The sequence below is a fragment of the Pterocles gutturalis genome, unplaced genomic scaffold (genome assembly GCF_000699245.1).
Source record: "Pterocles gutturalis isolate BGI_N339 unplaced genomic scaffold, ASM69924v1 scaffold8708, whole genome shotgun sequence".
Taxonomy (NCBI): Eukaryota; Metazoa; Chordata; class Aves; order Pterocliformes; family Pteroclidae; genus Pterocles; species Pterocles gutturalis.
In genome coordinates, this window is record NW_010125577.1 from 159,062 (window position 1) to 179,160 (window position 20,099).

The following is a 20,099-nucleotide window of genomic DNA, read 5'->3' on the forward strand; positions in this document are numbered from 1 at the left end:
GAATAAAATACTGTCCTAAAGTGAAGATTTCCAAGGCAACAGCTAATTTGCTTGCTAACCCCAGCATTCCGTCATGCAGCCTCTGTTGCAAGCACTGACGCCTGTGAAACACTAACCTTCATCACTTCAACCTGCAGGTCCTCGTTGAGCAAAGGAGTCACTTTGACGGCATTCAGCATCTGATTAAGCAACTGCTTCTCATCTGAGTCTGTTTCCACGGATACAAACCTCTCGTCAGAGAGCAGCTTCTGCAGAGAGAAAATGGCAATGTACAGGTTGAGACAAAACTGTCTCTGCCCAATTCTGCTGTAAACTACTACATCTAAACCTATTAGTGTTTGGTACTACAGTGGCTACGTTTTCAATGTACAAATTAAAAACTGATCCAGTAATATAAATTACAGAAGTACAGTAAAAACTGTGAGATCTGTGCCACAATGAGGGGGCAGTTAACACCTTTTGAATCAGCTGCCATTCCAGTATCATCTTTCCCCATTCCACTTCTGCAGTGTCCAGAAGTAAGCAGACATCAGCAACTGACACGACTGATTGCAAACCACTCCAAGTAATGCCCTCAGCAAAACCTCTCAACATTTTAGAAGGAGGGAGAGGGTGGAACCCTCACACCCCGCTCAAACCCAAAAACCAACAACAAAAAAACCCCCACTCAGGCTATCATCCTGGCCTCAAATTAGTGCTAGCATGTCTCCTGCTGGGCAGGGTATAGAGTCAACTATCATCCCACTCACTCCAATAGGGCACAAAGCACAGGCCCTGTGGAGGTGGCACTTCTGATCACTGACAAGATGTGTTTTGTGTCATTCTGGAGTTGACTACTCATGGACGTGATCAAGTCCTCAGGAGGAAGAGTACTGCTAGCAAGTGACTGGCATGAGGACCACAAACAGACATAGGAGTGCTTTCAATACAGATTGACTGAACTTCACACTGAATATTTAGACTGACCAGGTTTCCTTTGCCTGTAAAAAGAAAAGTATCTCCCAACACGGCCAGCAGCATTATTTCCTCAGAGTTCCACTAGAACTGCCTCTTACAGTTCACATCCAGCAACAAAAGCTGGGGAAAGAAGGAGGAAGGATGGGACGGGGACATTCAGAGTTACAGCATTTGTCTCCCAAAGCAACTGTTATATGTGATGGAGCCCTACTTTCCTGAAGATGGCTAAATGCCTGCCTGCTGATGGGAAGTAGTAAATTAATTTCTTATTTTGTTTTGCTTGCATGTGCAGCTTTGCTTTCCCTATTAAGCTTTATCATAGCTCACGAGTTTTCTCACTTTTGCCCTTCCAATTTTCCCCCAATCCCACTGTGAGGGAGTGAGCAAGACGCTGTGTGGGTTGAGATACCTACTAGGGTTAAACCACAACAACGTTTTAAAGAATTTCCCACATAGCAGTATAGCAAGTGAATTTGAATGATCCACTTGTATCCTTGTATTCCCAAAACAGCTTCATGCTTGCCCTTTGTGGGAGAAATTTCTTTTTCGAAAATTGTGGCATGCATTTTACATCCCAGCAGTGTACCAGCCTTTTCCATAACTAGCATCAGTCTAGTTATAAGTATTTACTGATAAGTACTCATTTGTCCAATCAAAAACTGCTTTAGTTTTTATATTGTCAAACCTGAGAGAGCCTTTATGTTGCCTGGGCTGCACTGCTGTTTTCTTCTGCAGTTTCATAAACTCTCAAATCAGATGCTACTCCCACTGTTTTCAGTGTACAAAAAAACCCTCAAAAGCTCCCCAATCCTTTATTAACCTCTCCATCTTTCAAGCACTGCAGTCCTCTCTTCTAATAAAGAAAGCAACAAGACTTGATTTGTTTTAGTTTCCAAGACCTTCAGCAGTGGCAAGGCTTCCTGAGAGTAGCACAGGGCCACATGAGGAAGAGTACATTTCCATCTCAATCTTAAAAGCCAGGAACTCCCACCTATCTGCAGAACATTAAATTCTACAGAATCACCAGCCTTTACTTGCATCCTGACTTCTGAACACTGTTACAGAAACGTGAACACTATTCTTAGGTCCACCTGAGGACGCACACTTTTCCTGTAGTATTTTTCAAAAGAAAAGCCTAGATTTCTTTGACACCCACTGCCTATATACACAACCCACTCTAAAGCCATACCTGCATCCCTGCTAGAGCCTGTTGGGCCAGCTTCATGCTCTTTGATTCCAGAGCCAGTTGGAGAGGAAGGAGACACTTCTCCCTGAGGAAAATTAAAAAAAAATTAAAAGTGAGAGGGAACAATGGAACTAAAATTTGTATTCAAAGGGGTAACATTCCAGAAAGGCTGTATCACTTTCAGTAAGAACACTTGCATACAGTAATCAAGGAGAATTTCACAACTCTATGAAGCACTTTTACCCTCTAAAGAAAGCTGGCATATTTCTTCACATACTGTCAAGAATGGCCTTTTAATTGAAATTTCACAAAATACTTCACAACTGTTATCACTCAGTGTGCATGCATGAATGTGCAGAGCAGAAAGAAGGGATTCACAGATCACTAGTGGTCCTTCAACTTGGTGTGATAAGCGTTATACTTCAGTCACTCACCTTCTGTTTAATATCCAGGTTGCCAGAAAAGTGATTTCATAATCCACTTTCTGTTATTCAAGTTTTGGTCTATGGCCTCCTCTGCAGTACACTGTGCCCTGTCATGTTACCTTCATCCAACCATAAATGGCGTAGACAAAGGAAATGTACACTAACAGATTTGGTTCACACCTGAATTAGCACGTGCTAGAACTATGACTAAGTTGTACTTTGATTACAGAATAACACAATTTTTTGAATATTAAAATAAATCACTAGTTAGGATAGTATCTTAGATGCTTTTGACTCAGTGCTCAGATACTGCCTTTTTTTTTTTTTTTAAATTTTATTTGGTGACCAAACCAAACAGTGCCTGGAGCTATACCTTCTCTCTTTACTCCTTGCTCCTCATCAGAGAAGGGCTGCAGCATCTGCAGAACACCAGTAACCATAAGCCCTTTAAGCAAATCCTGCTAGTTGGCAGGAAACTAATTCCTGATCAGAGACACTCAGCCCGTGTCCAGCTGCAGTCTCCCTGAAGGTTTGCAACACATCATTAGGTCATATAACATAAGAAGCACTTATCTGCACATACAGAGTCTATTTTTGCATTTATATAGACTTACTTGCTTACAACAAACCATTCTGTGCCAGCCCTTAAGAGTCTTAGTTCTCCAATTGTCTGCATTACAAACAAAGGAGCCCTTTTGGAACTGCATTAATTTCCTCCCCAAGGAGACAAGCGTGTGCAAGATATGAAGGAACAGAAAACAACTGAGTCTTTTCTTACCCAACTGGAAACCAAAAAGCCCTAACTTGTTCCATTTGGAGTATTCTTCTCTGTCAAGTCTCAATACATTCACACACCCCAAATCCCTGTCTTTTCAAAACAGAGTCAAAGATGTTTAATTTCTAAAAATACCAAAACGAAGAGTTTTTCCTCTTTTGCTCCTGTGAGCTGCCTTTCACCTGAAATTAACTTTGTTTCAGTTGACCCAATGATAAATAGTTCATTTGCTCAAAAGTATATAAAAATAAAAGCACTGACTAACTCCTCTACAACTCTAAAGGTCCAAGTTCTTACACAAATTAAACACACGCACTAGACTAGGGTGCTGTTCTGCTCCTCTTGCAAATCTTCCCTTCATAACTAGATAAGGAGAAGCCCTAAGTTAGAGCAATAGTGATTACTGTAGTTTCAGACATATTCTCAAAGCTACCTAGTCATCCTTTGCCAGTCTGCCCATACCCTACCAACCCCCCATCCAGAACTGTCAGTCTACAACCCAAACTTGCTTTTTAAAAAACTTAGAAAACTGAGATTACCAAACACTGGCCACCTCAGTTTTGGGAAACCTAGCCTGTAACTCCTTCAGTGGATCCTGCTTGCAGAAAGGACTGAATGTTCACTCTGAAAAGTCAGCTCTATTTTGGATGTGTTCAGTTGGTACTCCTTTCCACCTTTCCCCCAAAAAAGCACAAATCATAAGCTACCCTAAGGGCACAAATCTATTCGGTCTTTGAAATGCAACCACTTCCTTTAATGATAAATTAAAGACCTGAGAGTCACAAGCACGGCTCAGTTAAACAATCTAGCAAGCTTCTGTACTTGGTAAAGACCTCTTGAGAATCTTCAGGTCTTTTCATACGTACCTTCTTCCCAGGTTATGGGAATTTGTAAAAGGCCATTTGGCATAACACCACAGGAAGCTTTTAAAAAGAAACATGAATCACACAGATTTCTAAAGAACTTGAAGCAGACTACATGTGTGTCTTACAACAGGTTTCTAGCTAAAACCTAACCATTTGCTTAATTTAGGATATTCTGAGAAACAGGCAGGCACAAAGGCCAGTTTTCTCAGAAGCTCCTTTCTTGAATGTTTCTGGAATCAGTTTAACTAGAAGCACTCCTAAAACCCACGAGTTTAGCATCCAAAACAGCTTGAACTACAGAACGTCTAGGAAACGCTTCCTCAGAGTGTCATATCATCCAGACCTGCCAAAACATCTGCTCCAGGTTTCAGACAGTAATCCCTTATACAGTAGAGCTGACTACCGCCTCAGTACCTACTGCCAGCTTTGCCTGGACCTAGAAACGTATGTGGCATACAAGTAAATTGTGATAGGACTTTCTAGTTTAGAGAGGTGCCATAGCAATACATCTCTAACCCACAAAGCACATCTAAGTGCTGACTTTATATTGTGACTTCAATATATTCTCTCTTTTAAAAGAAGTTGCCACTATCACCCTCGGGGGGAGAACTCACGTTTGAAACTAGTAGATCAACAGGTGCTAAAACAAGGTACCTGTGCATTAAATGGTACTCAATCAGCCAGAAATACACAGGAAAAGACAGAAGAAAAAAAATATCACAATGGCGTACAATACTAACAGCAGGGATGCTAAAGACTGATTATTATTTAGACCTGCACCTGCACCTCTCCAAGGCAGAACACCACATTTCATTTAGATTTTCTACAGTTAACTGCAAAAGCATATAAACATGTGGGGCTTTATTACTACACAAGACTGATGATTATTTAGACCTGCACCTCTCCAAGGCAGAACACCACATTTCATTTAGGCTTTCTACAGTTAACTGCAAAAGCATATAAACATGTGGGGCTTTATTACTACACAACAAACTTATTTTCATATTAAAGTGGATGGAGACTGGGAGAAGAGGGGAAAGGGAAGGCAGTCATAAGGCACTGGAGTGCATCCAGTTCAGTTTCACTATACTGAAGACAGGTGGGAGCTCCTATGGCTCTATGTGTAGCTACTCTGCACATAAGCATGTTGCCTACCATCTGTCATCACATACTGCCATCAGCAGAGAACAATGAGAGCTGTTTCTTGGGACACCTCCCAAAATGAAGAGCAAAAAATGCCAAATGGGAGGATGGAAATTAGAACAGATTCAATTAGCTGAACTTCCCATCGTTACTAAAAATGCTTAACTGAAAATCTAATTAAGGTTGCTGCAGCCCGTGTTCCCACTGTATTCTCAGAGAAAATGAATTGCCATTGTGTCATTTCCTGTTCTTGTTACACACTCAGTCAATTAAATCTTTAGCATTTCCATGCTAGAGCTATAAAACACCTGCAGAGATTCCTCACAATGTCTGATTAGCTTGAGCATCTTCCACACTCCAGTTCAACCTGCCATTTAAATGCATCATCTGCTAGTATGAGAGCACAGGACATGGCAGACAATCCTCGGGCAGAATGGGAGAGGACAATGTAAATTAACACAGTTGGTCCATACTAAGGTCTACAACTTAAGAAACCAGTTCAGTAAGGCTGCACAAGAGATAATGTAGACCACAATTTGGTCTGAGTGCAATGAAGAAAGGGATTGAGTTTTCCTCTTATACCTTACAGCCCTTTTATAATTCTACCCTGTTTTGAGTGGTCTCACACCATGGGATCTTATTGCTTCCTCTACTATCTGCAGTTCCATACTGTCAAGGGACAATTCATTCAGGTTTTGTAGTGCTACACGTGTAAGACATTTCACATATATGAAGTTCTCAGAATAAGCTGGTGCACATATACCTCAAAATGCTCAAAAATGTTTTGCATTTACCTTACCTGTACAGAAACTAGTTTCACACTGGAACTCCTAAGCTTCCATACTGATACATGCAGGTGTGGACATATATACAGATACAGTTTTAGGCACAAATACCAACTTAACCCTGAAGGAGACAAGTCAAGTACAACACAGAGGGGGAATGAAAGGAAGGGAGCACCTTTGACTTGGAGGGGAGGAAGCTACCAAAAGCTTCAGGATAAGGTATCCTGGGCGTTGATAAGACGAAACAAAGCAATGAAAACAGAAGCTAGAGAAAAGAAAGAAACTGAGATGGTGTAAAAAAGGAAGTAGTGAAGAAAAAGGATGCGCTCAGGTGTAATATGCTGAAATCCACACTAATTACACTGTTTGCACATCCACACAGCAGTGCTGTCCACACAGCAGTGCTCTCGAAAGACAGCTCTGTTTAAAAAACAAAACAAACAACACCCCTCTCCCCAACAAAAAGAAGAGGGGGAAAAGAAAAAAAAAAAAAGAACAAAGAAGAGAGGCACTTCTGGCTGTGGTGTTCCTTCCCTGACAGCAGAATAGAAGACAGAGATCACTCTTTATCTGCTGCTGTTGTCTGGGGTCACGCATGCAAAGGATATGGTTGAGAGTCGCTGTAGAACAAGAGTCTGGAATAATTATTTTACAGCACAGAAAGTAATTGCAGAAACATGAAACAGCTTTCCTAACCACAGTATTTCTATTCAAAACTGGAATAACAAATAAATACTGAACAAATTAGTATAACATGATGGCAGCCCCCTCCCTTCAAAACAAAGAGTGTCAACCACCCTCTTGTCCTCACCCAGATGAACTTAAAAAAATAATATATATATTTTAAGGTCACTGGAAACCAGTAGCCATTTGCACTAACAGGCACTCCACTAGAGAAAACAGCATTTGGTAAGCACGGACCTTGTTATGTGCAAAAAAGTGTAAGCAGAGAATGCCAAGGACAAAGACTTGGTCCTGTTCCCACTGAGGACCTGGAGTTTTGCCACTAGACCTTCATGGTATCTGGACTAAATTCCAAGTGACCTGCCCAGGGTCAAGCAGAAAGGTCAGAAACAGAACCAACTACATAATCCAGGACTAGTAACTCCAGGAGCACAGGTTGTCCTTCCTGAGCTATGCTACTCCACAGCTGTCAGCTTTGTAAACTGCAGAATGAGTCATGAGAACGCAAATAGCCTTTATATTCAACACGCTGGGTTACAACGACCTTTCTAGTCGCCTGAGTTTGCCGTGGTTCATCAACCTACCTCTCTCCCTGCAGGTCTGTCCCAAGGGATGCTATGACAGGTCTGTCAAAACACACTGCCAAAAAGGTTAGAGCAAGACAGATTACTCTTGTAAGGATGGAGATCATAAAAATCTTTCTTTCCTCATTGTAGTAGAAAAAGCATTTAGTGAAAAGAGAATAATGGCTCATTAATTCAATCTCATGATGAAAATTGTAATGAAGATAGGAAATGGCCCAATCTTAACTCCTCCTTTTTAGTGCCTAGAACACAGTGTCATGGTCCACCTTCACTCTCTACCATTCTGACTTAGGGACGGGGACACTATAAATAAAACATTTGTCACCACCATAAGAGTTATTTCCCTTAATTTAAATGGTGATAACCATATCAATTTTCAGAACCAGGATTAAAAACAAGACATCTCTCTGCATTATCTTCCCCCTGAAAATTACATAGCAGAAGCAAAATTCAGAAATTCAGGGCCCTATCAGCACGTAAGTTGCATTCCATAGCAAAACTCACAGCCCAGGCAAAGAACAGATAACAATTTGATTCACAGCTGTTTCCATTTTCTGACACAGTTTGTTAGGTAGGGTAACAGTCATAGCCACAGCCTGAGTTTTTCAGTCAGAGTAACACTGACAGTTCAGAAGAGCTTCTCTGTCTTGGGTGCTTAAAATGAAGAAAGTACCATGGTGTGTAACTCCATTGGCCTCACTTACTCAACCAGAAAAGTTGGCCCACCATGAGAAAATAAATGGTAAAGATGAATTCTCAAAATTGTGGAGGTACTGCCCTTAAATAAATCAAACAGAAGCAAATACTGTCCCTACACAAAAGGGGATTATTTAGTTTGTGTAAAACAAATTCCAGCAGTGTATATACGAGCACATGCACATATAGAAGTAGAAATATCCGTAACTCTTCTTTTCCTGTGCTACCTTAGAGAACATTGATAAAAGACTCCACCAACAACTTTATGGTTCATAATGGAAGTACTTAAAACCCAGAGAAGGAACAGGAAATAAATACATCCTTTTTCAAGCAACAGCTCTTCAAGAAGAAAGATTTTAATTCCTTGCTCACATTCTAGAGAAAGGATTAATTTTATCTACAGCAGAAACATGACTGTCCCACTTACGAAGTCAAGCTCAGACAGAAGTTTGAAGCTTGCAGCATGTAAATATAGGTAAGTTCTCATGCCTCCACAATGCAGCAAGTCAGACCAGATGACTACAACAGACTCCCCCAGCATTAAAATTTGTACCTCTAAGCTACAAGTCTGTGCATAGTATTTACAGACCTCTTAGAACAATTGGATAAAAGACAAAATCTGAAGCTTTCCAGTTAGAACACTTCTTTTCAAGAAAAAAAAAAAACACAACAAAAAATTATCTTTATGATACTGTACCACTACAAGATGATCATGCACTGTTAGACAACTGTGGTGTTACAGCACTACATAAGAAAGAACAAGCAGTTGGTGCTGCAGTTCACAGGTCCTGAAACCAAACAGTTGTGTGATTGCTGTTGTACCACGTTGACATAAATTTTGACTTGCTTCAGCAGGGACAGGATTTTACTCCAGTTACTCACAAGCATAGAGACACTTGTGTGCATGTTGCCCACGCCAAGAAATTGGGCTCTCACATAACCAGGTGAGGTTCCATCGTTATTAATAATTTTATAATTTCTGTCTGAAAGCATTTTCATCTTTCTTCCTCACCACTTGCAGTTTCTTTCTAAAAAGAAACCTCATTCTTTTTCTCCCCACACAGCCCAAACCTCTTCACATTTATCCAGTTACAATGGAAAGGCTTCTTTTCATCTGACTTAAGGTTTAACTCTCCTTTTCTTTCTATATCCAATTCTCTCTCACCTCAGCTGCTGACATCCACTTTCTCTCGGAGTTCCCTCTGGGTCTCTCCTCCAGCTCAGTATTTCACTTCTCCTTCCTCTTTGCTTCATGTATTCCCTCTTCCCTTCAATCCTTTTGCTTTTCAAACCAACACACAAAGTAATCACTTCACCCAACACTTAAATGAACCTGTCTCTGGAGTGAAGCATGCACATTGCTTATCAGAAGACACATAATGACACAGGTAAAAGGAAGTGAGGAATAATACCTAAATGTAACTTCATACAGTTTGTTATCTAGAACTTTATAAATTTTTCAACCTAGAATGTTGAATGAGATTGCAATTTAATGCTGGTTGGTATTAAAAAAGTTACACAGTGACATTTCTAATTTTTATTATTTACACACTTTCCAAGAGACATGGATTTGCCATAACAGCAGAAGTACAGCTCTACTCAAGGGAAAGGCAAAAGTGAACAATCTAATCTTCCGCACAGTCTGATGCAGCCGAGACCACAGACCTGATACAATCATAACTAAATAGCTCAGCGCAGTCACTCAGCCGGAGAGCACTTCTAAGGTCATTTACTTCCTTGCTGTACTTGCTAATAACATCTTGATTTCAACGCAAAGTTCCTAGATAGAAGCCTGATAGTGTTGTTAAGATGAGAATGAAACAGAACAAAACAAAACACGTGAGCACACAATGTACCTTTGCTTGAGAGGAGAGGAAGAGACAACAAAAGATCCTACACAATATTAAAGTGGACAAAACCAAAGTAATAATCAGGATGCTTCCAGTCTCCAAAGTTGTAGTGTAATCTCTCTGTGATACATTATCATCACTCTCCCTAGGACACCCACCCCAGTAGCTTTTTGCCCTCTGTGCACAAGGGATGACAGTCAGTTACTAACTCTGCTCTTAACGGATTTGACGACACACATAAACCTCACAAGGTCTTAATTATAAAGCAATCTGTATCCTTTAGGTGATTTTATCGATTATAATTTGAAGCACAGCATGAAGATGAGGTGAGGAACAGAGTACCCATCCTTAGTGTACACCTCCTGGCCTCAGGCAGAGCGCATGCTGGACTTGCTCAGCCTCCAGTTTTGAAAGCTTATCAAGCTATTCCATGAAACCTCTCTTCCCTATATTTGGCAACCCTGGAAGGGAAGCTGAGGTCTTTTCCAGTGCAAACATTTTTGTTTCAAAATTTCAGTACACTGAAAACAACAAAGAAAGCATCTTATGAAAATTAAGCTTCCAGCAGGAGAAGTTTTACAATGCTGGGACAGGGTAGGATTGAGAGGACAGAAAAAGAGACACAGAGGTACTACAGCATAGACAGCTTGCAAATTACTTTATTTTCTCCATTACAGCTGGATGGCCTAGAGTTAGTTACAAAACAGTTTGATGAAGAAACGGAAGTATGAGGTACATTTCTGGTCATTACTAGTTACATTTTGAAGGTTAATGCTGCAATCTGCAATTCCATTCAATTTTCACAGCAGTGCAATGCTAAATCTTGACAGACCTAAGGGATGGTTGTTAAAAATATCCCCACATTTGCAATGCATTATGTAATTTTATACTCACTGCACCTTAGCATATTCAATTTCTTAAGCAAACAAACATTCAAGGAAACCAAAGGTAGTGTATTTCCTGCAGCTTTGTCACCTTCCACAGAATGTAAATAAAAGAACTGTGAAAAGATTACTTTCATTATTCCCACCCACCTCATTTTCAAAACAAAAAAAAAAAGTCATGACTTGCACAGCATCACACAATGACCACAGCAGAGTCAAGCCTCATTTAGTAGAAAAACAGTCCTCTCAGTTTCAGTGCCACTTCTCTTCTTCCAAACCCTGGTTTCCCTGCCCAGCCATATTTCATTCTTTAAGGCAATTATCAACAGCCTCCTGATGTTCTCACTTTCTTCTCCTTTGCAAGCACTAAAAGTGATCAGATGTTTTAAACAAACACAAACACTGCCATCCCATTATCATCCTTAGACCCTTAGGGCAATATTTCAGTTGCATTTGTTGTTAGAAATTAGACAAACACTCCCGTGGCTGCTCTCATCTTTTATTGGTACTGTGGTATATCAGGTTATGATACATGTTAAAAGAAACGGAGAAGAGCTGCTCTCATCACAAAATATGGTATGGAAAGAGAAAAACAGGATGTAGAAATGTGTAACTAAACAGAATTGCCTAATGGTACGGAAAGAGAATAAAACAAGATGCAAGTCATCATTGGTGGGATGCACTTTTGGGATGGTTGTCAACTGCAACTGGGATTTTGAATACATTGTGTCACCCCATTATTGTTTTATTAATATTAATTAGTATAAGTTTATTATTGTCTTTTACAATCCAATATGGATTGGAAAGTGTTGCAACAAATGGCAACATTAACTTCCTTGTCAAAAGTACATGGTAAGGCATTAAGAGACACATATCGTAGAAACTGGGAAGAAGAATTTTTATATTAAGAAAACAAATTTACTAATTTTCTAGAAAAGGGGGGACTGAGACAGGGGGTTTGAAGTTAAAGAGTGACTAAGAATAGCTGTTCAGATAATGTATGATTAAGTTTGCTGTGCTTGCAAAGACAAGATGAGAGGATCAAAACTGTGATGATAAGGGAAGGAACTGTTAATCAAAACGAGATGAGAGAATGCAACACCCACAAGGCCACAGAGATAAAGGAGACTGCTAGGACCCTGAAACTGGCTGAAAACCAGCCTGGCCCCAGTCCAGGGAGCATGCAAGGAGACAAGGTGAAAAGTTCAACCCCACCCATCGACCACCGGACAGCACTACCCAAGCGCAGAAGGACTCTTTAGCTAATCATAATATGAAGTGGGGCTAGGCGGAGATAGGAAATTAATATGAATGAATGTATTGCAAAACTTAATGGATATGCAACGTTTCGGGGAATAAATAGAGGAACAGGTTTTGTGGAAAGGTGTGCTTGTTGGTAGAGCAGATGCTCCCCTCAAGCCCAGCACTGTTTGCTTATTCCCCACCTGCGAACTGAATAAACAAATTTAGCTTTTTAAAGTTGCGAAAGCGCCTTCGTTGATAACAGTACTATCCCTGTCCTGACTGAATTACGTATTTCCCACAGTAACCGTACGTTGGGAGTTAACCTGAATAGGCAGCTCAGTACTCTCACCCTACCAGCTCCTATGAAGAAAATCAACTCTAGCCTAGCCCAAACCAATATACTATGGGCTTTTGTCACAAATCTAGATTGGACTTTCAGAAGAATCCATAAAAGGAACAAAGATCCAAAGCAGTGGTGAATATTAAGGTTCACTACTACAAAGATCATCAGGAAGGGCCAAAAGTTAGTTTCAGAAACAGCAAGCACTGCCCTTAAAAAAACCAAACCAAAACAAACAAACAAAAAAAAACCCAAACACAAACGCACAAATAAGAGCAACAGAAGCAATCCTTCGGAAACCACGCACCTTTTCCCATGACAATACTCAACCTTCTTTGGTACCTTCAAGAGCCATAACCCCAGATGAGAGGTTTTTGGGCACTCCTAGATCTAGAGGCCTTCCAAAACTTTTGGAATCTTGTCTTAACAGCAAGAGTTCAGACATACATGAGGGAAACTGACCCTCTATACCCCTCTCCTCTCAAACACCGCTGTCTTTTGGGGTCCCAGAACAAATGTAAAGTTCTACTGAGATAAAAATACCTGCCCATCAGACAAGAAATAGGGCTAGTTACATATCCCAGATTAAACATGCAGATTGATCCAAATACTGTTATCAGACAGTGCCATACTGCCTTTCTAAACACTGATCTCCTACCCTCACCCACCCCCCCAACATTCGAACCAGGAATGTTACATTTTAAATCAAGACCAGAGCATGTACACCATTCAAAACACCAAATGGGCTACAAAAATGCATCCAAAAGTCTGGGTTCAGCCTGTAAACTGACAACACAGGAGATGCAGCTCAGCTACCCACACTGTCACTAGGATCTCTTCTTGGCCAGACGCCTGCCAGGGGAACTCATCATCCACTTGCTGAATGCCAGATAGGGACTGTGTAACGGTTGACCAGCATGAGTCATATACCCAGCACACACATTCAGGAGGAAAGCATTGGAGCACTGAATGCCAGGTGGTTGTAGCAGCAAGTGTAGGAAGTGAAATGTTTCAGAAGTGAGAAAGAGTAAAATAGAGAGAGGTATGCTAAAAACACCTCCCCCCCAAAAAAAAATAATCAGAGACAGTCATTCCTCCCTCCCTGTTCCTTTCTTCTCGTCAGGGGATCTGCAACATATATCAGCTTCCCTATCCCCTCTCTCTCATTAGAAGGAAGCTAACAGAAAGGATAAATAAAATAAAGTAAATAGGAGAAAAATTAAATTATGAAGTCACAAATATTTCTTCACAATGGAGAAGCACAAACACATCCCAAGCCTCACTGTTCTTTAAGTGGATGAATTATCTCCCAAGCTAAGTGGATTGGAAGTCTCTACAGCACTGGATGTTTGGTGATGATCACACCATACTTACTGCTTTTATTATTTATTGAGCACATGTAAGCTGAGTGAGTATGTTGTTTTATTATAAGAGTTTGTAAGCTGCAGCCACTTCTCAAGAAGTATGTCAGATGCAAAGACAGAGATGCAAAAATAAATGGCAGAGTAGAACCAATTTCATCTCCATATTCCCATGACTATAGAAAAAAAATGCAAGGAGGATAGATACTTCAGAGTTCAGCTAAGTTTAAGGCTTACTTCTGTTCCTGACTGCTCTTCATTGCACTGGCTTCCTGAAGTTCACAAACTGGTCTCAAAAACCAGCACCAAGATGAATGGGACTGGGACACAAACAGGAGACACAGAACTGGACATAAACTGGTTATTACAGAGGAGACTGCTCTGACTGTCCACCTGTAATCTCCAGAAACACTGGCTGGCTTTGGAAGGCCAATGTGAAATACCAGAGGGATGCAAACTTTTGCCAGTAGTGAACATAGGAACTGCTATCAACACAAATAGGACTTGGAAACCCTCAGCACCTCTGAAAGCCAGGAGCCCTATCTTTCCAACTAGGGCCCACAACTGGTGCCCTGAAGGCTTAAGTCTGCACCTCTATTCAATTTCAATTACTTTCTGCAGCTTTTAGGTACAGAGACATGCAGTATGCAGACATGCTGAAGAGATAAGTAAGCATTTGGAAAGCCTTTCTAGTTCTTCTTTGAAGGAATGCAAATTACATCAGTTACTATGCCAGAATGCCTCACTCATCAACATGTCTCATGGCCATTACTTTAAAGCCCAAAGGGGAAATTTAAAAGTAGCATGAAAAGCTATTTACACTATTGACAGTCTTGTCTATGCATTTTCTTCAGCACTCAGCAACATTTCTCTGGGAGTAAACAGACAACAGCCACACAAGCTCTACAGAACAGCACAAGCTCAAGTCTGCAGTGATGCTTCCACTACACCGAAAAAAGGACAGAAAAAAAAAATTGTTGCCATTGTTCTGGTCAGAAGAAAAGAACAGGATAGTAGTAAGACCTGGAAATTATAGGAAATGTCTTACAACTATGAGAAAAATCTCTTCAGGATAATAAAAATAAAGTCCTAATAAAAATGGCAGGGACGTGGTAAGAAACCCAATATACAAGATTCTAGGTTCCATTGAGGACAGCAACACCAAAACTACCCACCAAGCCACAGCCTCCCTCAGAAGTCCCAACCACCCTCCTCTTTGCAGCACCAAGTCCATGCTGAGAGAAAGCCATAAAGTTTTACAGAGACTTAACTACATAAAGCATTCCAAGAAACTCTGGTAAACCAAGTTTTTTCAAAGTGGTATGTGACCAGCAAGCACTGTCTAGCCTCTTATTTTATTCTCTGATATATAGATAACCCTTGAGAGTATTAAACTGCTCTGATCGAACATTCTTTTTCAAGGCTCACTTTCCTGTGCCTGTTCAGTTAGTTTTTATGGATCCTATTTCAGCCTCTAAAAATCACAATGGAGAAACTGGTCACGAATTAATGAAGAAGAGAAACTTGCTTGTGTAGGTGGCTGGCCTTAGGGCAGAACTTGTCACCTCGAAAATACTGAAGTGAACGCAGACCAACCCTGTAGCAAACAGTTGTCTGCAGGCAGACAATATTAAGCTCTCTTAAGCTATTTTCCATGTGATCAATTCACCAATTAAAACATCAGCACATCAGTTCATTTTACCTAATTCATTATTTATAAGTCATCCATACAGCCTCCTTAAGCACTTAGTATATATCCAAGCTTCACAACACCTCTTCATCAGAGACCATTGTACTAGGCAACGACTGAGCAGTTACCAAAGGGTTACGTGATTCTCCCTTCCCAAGAATTCACAAGATGTCTAAGACAAAGCCTCAAACTTAAGGTCATTTCCATTCTGGTCCACTTTAATCTTCTTTACTATTTCATACCCTTGCTCAATATGCCGATCACAAATTAGAGTACTGAAAAAGCACACACATATTCCTGCCTCAAGGTAGAGCTGACAGGATTCTGTGGGAAGCTCCATATTTGTTGGAGAGTTGTATTTCTTTAGGAAGTGAGACACTGAAGTAATGCCCCTCACTAGAATTAATGTGCAAGGTCATTAACTGGAACTTGGATTCATAAATTCAATTAACATCAAAGGAAGCTGAACAGCAAAATAGTCTCATTTAGCTCCCTGAACATATACCCAACAGATCCCTATCAAACTAATTAACGAACTACATTCCAGGCGGAATGTCCACTCACTGCACTCCCTTGGATCAAAAGCACCCCAGGTGCTCCCAAAAAAACACAGGCATGTGCTATCTAAATGGCTACCAAATAAGGGCTGGAAACAGCTCCCATAAAAATGCTACAGCTGAACCCCCTAACTAATTGCACAGACTTCAGGAAACTGTCATGTGGTCTTCAGTAACAGAAGTCCAGCACAAGAGAGGAAACTATAGGTGGGTCAGGAGCAAGCCAGAACACAGAAGTAATCTACCCCAACAGTACGGTGGAGAAAAGTATGTAGCTGATATAACACATGTAAAAAACCCTGAACTCAACCAGTCACAGTCTGAGGAAATGCAAAAAGATAACTTGTCCTCCCCACTCTCATACTAGGATCACAGTCTTAAGAGAAAATATTAACAACTTCTACTCATTTAGAACTTTGGTTTCAAAACCAGCAAATGGTCTTTTACTTTTTAAGAGGGAAAAAAAGGGAGTGTGCAGTTTACACCTCCTTCTCGTGAGCAGACTTCATTCTTCAGTTCCAGAAGGAAAAGAAGGACTTAAGTAAGGGCATGGCCATCCTGTCAGCAGTAGCACCAGCACAACCTGCTAGTGGAACCCAGATGCTGCTTTGTGGAGAAATAGAAACAATACCAATTGTGGTACTTACCAGATTCCCTGTTTCTGAAACCAAGCCAGTATCTGTCTCAAATGGACATGGCAGATCATGAATCTCTGTCCCCCATTCTTACGCAGTATAGACATGCCCTAGATCATTAACTTTCCCAAATATACTGTAAAGAAGTGGTGATATACTTTCCTTGTATTCAGTATATTCTAAGGACACACCAAACTTTCCTACTAAACACGCTGGCACATTTTCCCTTCCATGCAGTACTCCAAATACTCATTCAGCTGCTGCTGTTGGAAGAGACCTCACAAGTATATATTTTTCTCCTGAACTATCTGGCACAGTCCCTTTAACACTTTCAGTATGTTACCACTATGGATCTCAGATCCCAGTCGTGGACTAGGGTCAGCTGGTGGAAAGATGATACGTATTCTCACTCTAGTTATCAGGGAATGTTTCCGACCATATCCCCAGGCTCTGCCACTATACCCAAAAATATTACAGCAGAAAGGGTGAATGGCAGATTCAAAGTGGGTGAGCAGCCCAAGGCTGATCTGTGTGACAGCAGATGATGCAATCTGCACCTGATCAAGATGAAAGCAGGAAAGGGGCATAGACAGGATGTCTCCATCCTGCACATATCTTGGCTGCATTTCTGGTCACTGCCATTTCTGTTTTCAAGGCTATTCTTTTACAGTGTTAGGAACCAAGCCATCACAGTGCTCTTCTTTAACAAATACCAAGCAAAGATGAACTTTTATCTAATTCGCACATCATGCAGGTGAACTCCAGCCCAAGACATGGCCCAGTGTGCTGATCTGGAGTCGCTTGTTAGCAGAGAATGAAGAGTAAGCTCTGAGTACTGGTCACAGCAACATCTCCCGCACTGCTTCAGGTTGTGTGGCAGAACCACACCAAGGACCCCACAATCAACCTTTTACTCAAATTCTCTAGTGCACCCTTCATTTTGTAAAACATCCAGAGATATTGAGCGCATTGCTACTGACAAGTCTAACATTAAGAGCTTACTTAATCATACCTACACCTGTGAAGGTATTAGCTTTATTTAAAAAGATTAGGATTTACAGTGGAAAAATCACCCCACTAAACAAACACAACGTTAAGAACATTGTAGGAAGAAGAGAAAAAGGTAGGCATATCTGTAAAGAGGCAGTAAGCAAGTGAAAAGAGAAGAAGTATGGTAACAGCTAGCTAACTAATTGTCCTGGGTCCAGCTGGGATAGGGTTAATTCTTCGCAGAAGCTGGGAGTTGGGCATAGCCGGATATTCGATACCATGCTGACGTCATGCCCGGGATATAAGGGGAAGCTAGCCGGGAGAGGGGTCTCTTTTGTGAAGCTCGTGGTGGTGAGATTTTCATTGTATCAGTGTTTCCATTGTACTCTATATCTTGTCTTATTGTTACATTCTTCTTTCTTTTGCTTTCCTCATGTGGTATTATTAAAAATCTGTCGTTATCTCAACTCAGGAGGTTCCACTTTTTCTTATTTGCCCCCATCTTACCGGGAGAGGAGTGGGGGGGGGGAGGCGGGGTTGCGACCACGTGGTGGTGGGGGTCCTGACACCAAGACACTAATTAATAGGGAATGAGAACAGTACTTAAAAAAAGAGAGACCATACACTGGATGAAGGGTGATAAATGGGAAGATAAAGAGAGAAGTTTTCTCCAACCACAGTGCCAAGTAACCATAATCTAATAATTCTAATTACTTATCCAGCTGTTCTCAGCTGCTCAACCAGTGCTGGAAATGCATATGTCTGGCACTGATCATGTCAGACCTGTGCTACATCCATTCCCCATTGACTTGAGGCCCGTTGGGGACTGCAGCTGACAGGAGTCTGGAGCAGCAAAAGAACTGCTCTTATTCCTTCCCTATTTAGTGACTGCTCTGGAATAACTAGCTCTTCAGTCCCTAATTTTCCTTGCACAAAGCTGCACCAAGCATATCTGAAAGGAGCGGTGGGGAGTACTGAGGTGATAAAAATACTTCCAAGAGAGTAACATTGTGATAAAAAAGTGTCACCTCTGTCAGCAGCTAGTAGTGGATATCCGGAGGACTACAGGACAGGCCAAATTTACAACAACACTTCTACATACCCTCTTATAAACTCACTCATCTCTGACTAAAGCACTTCTGAATAAAAAAAGTACCTTTGCATCTGATAGGCTCTAATCAATTTCTTCCATGGATTTGCTGAGGTGCGTTTTGAACCCATGCAAACTTTTAGCATCCATGACATTCTCTAACAAGGCACATCTAAGCATTTCCGATCTTAACTATCAGCTGTCTGAAGTAGTATCCTCCTGTTTTGAACAGCACACTTGGTAGTTTGTTTTGACACTTCCTAGTGGTTCTGACAGGAGGGACAGTGAATAATTTTGCTATTTGCCTTGCCCATAGCAATCAGACTTTCCAAAATGGGATCCTAAACAGTTCTACAAAGGGAGGCAGTGCCATCTCCTCCATTTTATACGTGTACAAATGGAGGCAGGAAGAAGGGAGAAGGCTTACTCAAGATTATCTAGCAGGCTAAAGGAAGAAGTAGGCATAGAAACTGTATTATGTTAGTTCCTACCCAGTGTCATATCTATATGATGATATAACCTTTCAGTTTCTAGAATATTTGTTTTCAGTAACTAACCTAGATTTAAAAGAAAACAAACACACTGAGAAGCATCATCACTTATACTGAAGGCTGTAATTTAGAAAAAAAAAGTCTGTAGACCACAAGAGAGCTCTCCTTCCTAACCAAGTATCACCATTATACATACTCCTACCCATTTTTAAACACTTCCTTACATTTCATTCATGGCTAGAAGCCAAAGGCTCATCAGCAAATTACCCACTACTACCTGCCTAAATACGTATATCTACAAACTAAAGAAATCACACAGAGTCAGCTCCCTCCTCTGTCTACCTCACTTTTAAATCAAATTTTTACTTTAATTTTACAAATACTCACAGCTCCACAGGATTCAACATTAAATGTTCTTACCTTAGCTGATATGGAGGTATCTTGACAGCAGCATCAGGAGAATCCAAGGTTTCTGTATAACCAAAGGAAACAACAGGGCTTTTAAAATATACTTTTTGAGTTCAACCATAGTAATACACCTGGCTACAATCTCTGAACAAATGATCCTAAAGCTGACAGAACAACAATCACAGCTTCTCCAAGTCTCCAAAGATTTGCATTAAGCGATCAGGACACTGGGTGACCAATGAGAAGGCACTGATTACCATTTTTTCCCTCGGTGAACTCCTTTTCACCTATCAGCAGCACATATACTAAAACTGGAACGGTACAGAGGATATTAGCATGGCTGCTGGGCAAGGATAACACACAATTAATGAAGCAACCCGTGGAACACCAAGCTGAAAAGCCAGTAATAAGACAGCAACAGGTATGAACTACCACAGACTGCTGTAACTATGTATGG

General features: G+C 40.8%; 1 protein-coding gene across 1 annotated transcript in view; it reads right to left on the reverse strand.

The window, feature by feature from the left end:
- The window catches only part of KIAA1244 (KIAA1244 ortholog), a gene marked incomplete at its 5' end in the record, with an annotated part of 78,148 nt that extends 58,442 nt beyond the window's left edge, over positions 1-19,706 (reverse strand). The window contains 3 exons of the mRNA XM_010078616.1: positions 117-248; positions 2,147-2,228; positions 19,655-19,706. Of these exons, the coding sequence (XP_010076918.1) occupies positions 117-248; positions 2,147-2,228; positions 19,655-19,706 (266 nt within the window). The remainder of the gene's footprint in view (positions 1-116; positions 249-2,146; positions 2,229-19,654) is intronic.
- Between the last annotated feature and the right edge of the window lie 393 nt (positions 19,707-20,099).